The sequence below is a fragment of the Echinops telfairi genome, unplaced genomic scaffold, assembly GCF_000313985.2.
Source record: "Echinops telfairi isolate 266 unplaced genomic scaffold, ASM31398v2 ScPeMD7_74;HRSCAF=306, whole genome shotgun sequence".
In the NCBI taxonomy this organism is placed as follows: Eukaryota; Metazoa; Chordata; class Mammalia; order Afrosoricida; family Tenrecidae; genus Echinops; species Echinops telfairi.
Genome location: NW_022103972.1, coordinates 599,285 through 607,518, shown reverse-complemented (window position 1 = coordinate 607,518; position 8,234 = coordinate 599,285). Strand labels below are relative to the sequence as shown.

The window sequence follows — 8,234 nt, the reverse complement described above, 5'->3', positions numbered from 1 at the left end:
TGATCAAGTAGCTTCTTCATTCCATCCCCCTTCTCATACACCCTGAATTTCAGGATGATCCCAGAAATTTGGGATGTGAGTACATGGATTCTCTTGGCCAGGTAAAGGGATGAATTCATACGGGGTGGCTCTTTCAAAACACAGGTATCTGAGTACCTCAATGATGGCCAAGGGCTGATGCTGCTCCCCTGATAGGAAATAATCTCCATTTTGAGTCTCAGTCCAGGGCTTGGCAGCCTCTGGCAACTCTGATGACAACACAGAGCTGCTAGACTGAACTCCAGAACACAGGTTAAAGAAGTTGGTGTCAATTTCTGCCTGTAAATCCAGCACTTAATATTCTAAGCAAGGAGGATATCAAGACTGTTTAGTGTAGCCCTGAAGATGTCCCAGTAAGGCTTCCATGACTTCAGGTCCTCCAGGAGGAGCAAGATGAAGGGCAAGGACACCACCATGGACATCACTGTCTCACTGTGGCTCCCATCAACAGCTGCCATGAACAAGGGTGAGAATAGTGGCAATAGTACAGTGGGAAGCCATTCCAGACAAACAATAGCTGAGGACTCGTGCCTTAACAGACTCTGGATATTGAGGTCCAAGGTTCTGCATGGGTCCTCATTGGTCCTGCTGATCAATCAGCTCCAAAAAAAAAATCCTGACTTGTGTATAGTATCATTGATCTGTCCAAATCAAACCCGTGATTAGTGGGGGGTGCTGGCACCCCCCTCCCACCACACACCTATCCACACCCACCAGGAGATCCTCAAAAAGATTTAGAGAAATTTCTATTCACATTACTCACTTTCCACCGCACAGTTAGACACAGGATGGACATCAGAAAGCAGAAGGAAAGCTTCTGACCCAGGTAACTGCAGTGTCTGCTCAATCCAACACCCTCGGGATTCAGGATATGCTTCTTCCTTGAGGATTTTAGAATGCAAAATAAACAGACTATAATATGGCAGATTGTGAAACTATATAGCAACATTGTTGATATCACATTCAAGTAAAATTATGCCAAAGATCATTCAACAAAAGTTGCAGCAATACATTGACAAGGTGCTGCCAGACATTCAAGCTGGATTCAGAAGAGGAATCAGAGCAAGAGACACCACTACCGATGTCAGATTGATCTTAGCTCGAAATAGAGAATATCAGAAAGATGTTTACTTGTCTTTTGTTGATTACATAAAAGCATTCAACTGGGTGGATCATAACACTCTCTGGATACCCTTGGGAAAATGATAATTCTAGGAAACTTCATTGTGATCTTGTGGACACTATATGGATCAAGAGACAACAGTTAAAAGAGAACAAGGGAATATCTCATGCATTTAAATCATGAAACATGTGTGTCAAGGTTGTACCCTCTTAACATACTTATACAACCTGTATGCTAAGTAAATCCTTCGGGAACCAGGATGATATGAAAAACAATAACTCAACAGAATTGGGTCAGACTTGTTAAAATCCTGTGATATGACACAACTTTGGTGGTTAAAAGTAAGGCCCTGAAGCACTTCCTGATAAAGATCAGCAAGCCTTTGTATGTATCAGCAAGCCTTTGTATGTATCAGCATACATAGCCTTCAGTATTGATGTACTCAATGTGAAGAAGACCCAAATCTTCACAAGTGTAACAACCGGTAACACCATGATAAATGGAGAAAAGGTTGATGCTGTCTAGATTTTTACCTTGCTTGGAACTACAATCAATGTTCATGGAAGCAGCAGTGAAGAGACCAAAGGACACATTGCATTGGGTAAATCTACTGCCTAAGACTTCTTGAAGGTATTTTAAAAGCAAGGATGATACTCGAGGGCAAAGGTACTCCAGCCCCAATGCTTGGAACTTTTAAAGGCATCATACGCATGTGAAAGTTTAATATCCAACAAAGACATGGAAGAAGAATGAGGAGCATCTTGCTCCCTGAAGTCAAGGATGGGGAGACTTTATCTTACATAATTTGGACATGTTGTCCTGGGAGACAAGTCCCTGAAGAAGGACATCATTCTTTGGAAAGCAGAGTGGCAGTGAAGGAGGGCGAAGGCTAAGGAGATGAACTGACACAGTGGTTGCAACAATGAGCTCAAGCACAGGGACAATTGTGATGGTGGGACAGGACCAGACATTGTACAATTCTTTTGTGCATAGCGTCAGTATGGGTCAGAACTCACTCCATGGCACTGAACCACAAAAATATGGAAAGATGCAGTCTCAAGACCTTCAGGTCAGGGAAGTGCCCAGGTCTAGCAAAGAGCTAGAGTGTTTCCAGAAAAAAAAATCTGTTTATATGGAAAGACCACACATACCAGTAAAGAAACTTCAAAATCATCGGCTGCCTACAGCATATCTCATCATGGAAATGATTACATTGTAAGGCTGTAAAAAGGGTCTTTGGGTTTAGAGAGGTGTGAGTTTTTAGGGAATTTACTTGGAGCTGGTGTGGTGGTCGATGGCCATGGTGCCCTTGGCCATGGAGTGTTAGGCCAGCTCTCCAGGCACAGCAGGCACATGGCAGTATGGATGTCCGTGGCTGTGATGGTGGAGCGTTTTGTTGGAACGCATCAGGTGAGACGCTTGGCAGGCGATTCAATCAAACATATGGTAGACCAGGAGTCCGGGTGAACCTGCTTGACCACCTTGTGCTCATAAGCAGAGTAGGTCTGCCTTCCTCTGAAACTTAGGCACAACCTCCATGGGCTCTTCTCTAGGGAAGACTCTGCCTGAGCCAGGGCCAGCATGCTGAGGGTAAGGATTTGAGAAAGAATCATGCAGTCACAGCAGCGAATAGTGCCAGAGGATTTGTGAGCAACTTGCTGAGAGGTTGGCCTTTACATCTCCCATCTGCAGACCAAATCGAGAACTTCTTGGGGCAGGAAAGGGCCACCAGCTACACTGGAAGCTAAAGACAGAAATTGCCCTGGGCAGGGAACCTGCAGGGTGTGCTCTGCTATTGTTTTATACTATGGTAACTATTTGGCTTTTGTGATTTTATGTTAATGTCTTTTTTTGTTTTTAATGTTGTGGAATGGAAAAATAAAATCTTGGGGAAAATCCAAAACAGTACACACAAGGAAATCATTTATTCTCATAAATACAAACTTCAACTCTGCCTCCAAAGTGAGGCTGGCAAGGCATCCCCTGACATTATGTGGGCAAGCCCTCAGGAAGTACATCACGACAAAAAGGAAAAAAGAAAGAGAGAGATTGCAAGGTGGGCAATACTCACAAAGCCTCCCCATATAAACGGTATCTGAAATTCTTTGTCATTGAATACATTGTTGATTTTATCAATGCAGTTGCCTTATTCCCCAGGGGAATGATTGACAGTGATTTTCACTTTTGTTTCTTGGTTGAGTTTTATTTCCCCCTGAGATTTGTTTGTGTTTCACTGTTTTGTGTTTGTCACCATATGCCCACCAAAGTGAACCAGAGACAGTGTATGGTTTTCTGGGATCCCACTTAATTCTCACCTCAATCCAAGAATAGTAAGCTCCCTGAACTTGGACCTGCTGGAGACTTGTCTTCACTCATGAAGAGATGATCATTGAGAAGGTTGCTAGAGAAAAGTGTGGTGAAGAAAGCTGGTCGGGCTCTGCTATCTGTTGGAAGAGGCTCTGAGGTATTAAAGGCTTATATTAAAACAAGCAGCCATCTATGTAAGCCATCCACTAAGTCCACAGGGAAGAATCACACCAGGGGAAATACAAAAAGGAGGATAACAGAATCCACCTACGAAGGAGAAGCATGGGAATTGACATTGGGGATATCTCATATGCTGAAGCCTCAATGAAGAGTGCAAGCCCAAATCTATCTGCAGAATATCTGGTCACATCAAGCCTTGGACAGATGCCCTCTCCCCACTGGTGAGGGCTGGAGAAACTTGATTATCAGCCTGAGATGATGGGCAACGTGATCACAGTGGATTAAACCATGGTATAATATGATACATGTTCAGTTGGTATACCTCAGGATCTACCCCATCTTTGCTCTAGGGTCAACTATTTCTTGCTCATTCCACGATGGAAATTTCTTCTCTGGAGTTTCAAATGTTGAATTTTTCTCCTTACTCTTCATATTTATTGTTTTGTTATATTATTATTTTGTTCATTTTATTTTCTCCTTGTTGTTTTGTGCTGTATTTGTCTTTTATTGTTCCTATTGGGTTTCCTGGTGTTTGAATCTCAGGAGGAGTGGATGCATAGACAATAAATTATGCATTGGTTTATGGGGCACGTGGAAAGTGGGGGGGTATGGAGAGGGTGAGGGGATTTGGAAAGCAAACCATGAATAAGAGAGGGGAAACACTAGGACCGATTATGATGTATATATGTATATATGTAATCGGTCCTAGTGTTTCCCCTCTCTTATTCATATATAATATATATATATATATATATATATATTATATATATAATTTTTCTAAAGGTGATTTAAGAATGGAAGTGTAATATTTTGACTATTATATCAAGAAAACTACTTTAAAAATTTTGGCTCAACTTTTGCACACCAAATTCATCTGCATATTATGTACTCAGAGATGAAATAGCTGACAGATCCCCTGTATCCACAGGCAAAATTCCAGATGCACCCTGCTCTCAAACAAAGATTTTTGTCCAGATGATACTGGTTCCAACTTGGAATGTGGTCAGCTGACCTCCCTCCAGGCCTGATAAGAATCGGTTCCAGCTGCAGAGATCTCCAGATGGTTCCAGGAACAAAGTGTCTTGCATGGCTTTAAAAATATCGATGGCAGTGCCTTTTTCCTACTCACTGTTTGTATTTTTAACTATATTTCACTCTGTTTTTTACCTTCCCACTTTATTTAGTTTGTGTTCTTTATTGTGGAGCACCAAAGGAGTGGATGCCTAGAGATAATAACTGATGTGAAGGTTTATCAGTTACATCAGGGGGATATCCAGGTTGAGGGTTGGGGTGGGTGGTGCAAGTGGGGAGGTTGAAAGGATTTGAGGAGTCAAGGATAAATGTGGGAAGGGACTTAGCATTAGAACTGAAAGTCATTTTAAAGGGGATTTAATCGTTAGGAGTGTATGTTCAGGGGAAAGGCATTGTTGTGAAATGGATTGTGGTAATGATTGCACAACTCTTTTTGAGATGATTGAACTATTGAATTGTGGGATATGTGGACTAAGTGACCCAAAATGTGTTCAAAAAGAAAAGATATCCTTCACAAAAATTCACTAAGTAAACTATGCACAAAAGAGTCCAAAAGCAAACCAAAGTAAGCAACCAACCAACCAAACAAACAAACAAAAACCAGGTAGTTTCATAGTGTTTGACAGTTTTCATTGAGATAAAAATGGAGTGGCCCAGGTGCATAAGCAAATGTGGGGAAGAAAACTGATGGTGTCCAGCTATCAAAAAATATAGCATCTAGGGTTTAAAAGGCTTAAAGGTAAACAAGTAGCCATCTAGCTCAGAAGCAACAAAGCCCACATGGAAGAACTGTGAACATAATGAAATATCATGAGGTGTCAAAAGGATGAGGTATCAGGCATCAAAGAATAAAAAATATTGTCAGTGATATGATCCCAGTTTTACCTTACAAATCTGGCTAGATCAGAGGGTGTAAATTGATACATATAGGATCTGGAAAAACATGGAATCCAGGACAGATGATCCCTTCAGAACCAATGCTAAGTGTGGCAATACTGAGAGGGTGGTGGGAGGGTGGGGGAGGACAGGGGGGACATATAGGGATGTACATACAAGGATGTACATATAACCTCCTCCCTGGGGGAAAAGTGGGTGAAAGGAGACGTTGTACAGTGTAAGATATCACAAAATAATAATTTATAAATTATCAAGGGTTCATGGGGGGCAGAATGGGGAAGGAAGGGGAAAATGAGGAGCTGATACCAAGGGTTCAAGCAGAAAGCAAATGTTTTGATAATGATTATGGCAACAAATGTACAATGTGCTTGACACAATGGATGGATGGATGGATTGTGATGAGTTGTACGAGCCCCCAATAAAATGATTAAAACAAAACAAAAAAAAACAAAAAAAACCCACAACCTAAACCTAAAAAAAAATGGAAGTGGAGGCCGGCTCTGTCGCTTGGTGGGTCTGTCAGTCCATCCGTCCCTGGGTGCCATCATCGCGGACGTGGCTAGTCAGGTGCTCCTGGGCTCCGGTCTCACCGTCCTGTCCCAACCGCTCATGTACATGAAGGTGCTCATCCAGGTGGGATATGAGCCTCTTCCTTCAACAATTGGACGGAATATTTTTGGGCGGCGAGTATGTCAGCTTCCTGGTCTCTTTTGTTATGCTCAACACATCGCCAGCATCGACGGGAAGTGTGGGCTGTTCACAGGCCTAACCCCCAGACTGTGCTCTGGGGTCCTGGGAACAGTGATCCACGGTAAAGTGTTGCAGCATTACCAGGACTGTGATAAGCCTGAGGAAATAAGTTCTGGAAATGTCCAGAAAGATGCCTCATCTTCCTTTGATCGAGTTATTAAGGAGACGACTGGAGAGATGATGGCTCGTTCTGCTGCTACCCTCATCACACATCCCTTCAATGTTATCACTCTGAGGTCAATGGTACAGTTCATCAGCAGAGAATCCAAATACTGTGGACTTGGCGACTCCATAGTGACCATCTATCGAGAAGAGGGCATCCTAAGGTTTTTTGCTGGAGTTTCCACCATGAGTGAAATGAGTTATTCCCAGGCTGTCACTGGCTTTTTTTGTCAGTATGTTGACCTATCTTTTCATGCTTGTCTCTAACCTGATGGCTGTCAACAACTGTGGGATTTCTGGTGGATGCCCTCCCTACTCCCCAATATTTACATCTTGGATAGATTGTTGGTGCATGCTGCAGAAAGATGGAAATATGGGCCGAGGAAGTAGCTTGTTCTTCTGGAAGGTCCCCTTTGGGAAGACTTACTGTTGTGACCTGAGAATGTTAATTTGAAGATGTGGGGCAGGGACAGTGACCTTTCTGTATTCCCAGATACACATAATTATGGGAGAGAATGCTGATTTCTACACAGGATGGCATGCTTTTTTAATAATCATTTAATCTGGGAAAATGGAGGTGTTTGGTGTCTGGATTTTTTCTCTCCACCCTTCCCCAGCACGACAGAATTCACCACTGAAAACCCCTTCCCCCCACTTTTTCGGAAGCCTGACCCTTTTTTGCTTCAGACCATTTTAAACTTAAACAGAGAAGGAGAAAAAAGCTTCATTTCCCTAAAGGTACGGGCAAGATTGTCATGTGACTTTAGTCTGCATTTTAAACTTTTTCAAGATGAAGAATAGAATCCCAAGGAGTAGGAAGAATTTGATAAAATTGTAGAAGCTACAGATGCGACTGTTCAGTTCCTTTCCATGCCAACCCTGACCCCAGGAGGCCTCAGCTTCCGGGAGCCCCTCTGAAATGAACTCCATCTTGCATCCTGCAGAAGACATATCCAGGGAAGGGAAGGGTAATGACCTCTCCCCACCTCCACCCTCCCACCCCCGAAAAGTTCTTGTTTTCACATGAAGTATGAGAAGCCAACCCCACAGCTGCCGCTGTCCCCTTCTCCAAGAGTTGTGTCTGTGCCCGTCCTTCCATTACATTATCACACCCTTCGTCTTCCACACGCTCTGTTTCATTGAGTGGTTTATCTTATCCTTCCACACCCTCGGTGCCCCACCTCTGGCAAGGCCACACCCGTGTGGGAAAAAGAAATCTTTGAAAGAGGGATGGTCCGAATCCACACAGCTCTTACTTACTCAGGCTTGGGAAGCTACTTAAGTATGGAAGTTTATGATTTTTTTTGTGGCATATTGCTTCAAATATAGATTGTGTGCAGGTTTGAGGGTTGTGTAGAGGTCATGTGGTGCTGGATCTTTGGGTTAGAGGAGAAAATCAGATAGCTGTAAATAGTGTTGTGTGGAAATGAAGAATGCTTGATATATGGGTAAGTACAGAGAATAGGATATATTAGCACAAGAGTAGGGTTTAATCAATGTTATAATTATAAGTGGTCTTCTGGCTAAGTATAATGTTTTTTGATGAATTAGAAGATGGAATTTCAAGAGATTTTCTAGTACTTGTTTGTTTATGTGAAAGTGTGTGTCACTGAAAAAAGGTGGGTGGGTCTTGAGGCAGTGGTGAGTGTGGTATATATAGAGTATATCTAGTAATCTATCAGAGTCACTTATCAATTCCCTATATAATACATGAAGAGTGCAACAAATCGATGTTACTGTGTTT

General features: G+C 42.5%; 1 protein-coding gene across 1 annotated transcript; it reads left to right on the top strand.

Moving 5' to 3' along the window:
- The first annotated feature begins 432 nt into the window (after positions 1-432).
- Positions 433-6,944, top strand: LOC101664315 (mitochondrial carrier homolog 2-like). Its single transcript, XM_045291706.1, is given in 3 exon segments — positions 433-505; positions 6,102-6,712; positions 6,714-6,944. Coding segments are annotated over 3 exon segments (915 nt in total).
- The last annotated feature ends 1,290 nt before the right edge of the window (positions 6,945-8,234 follow it).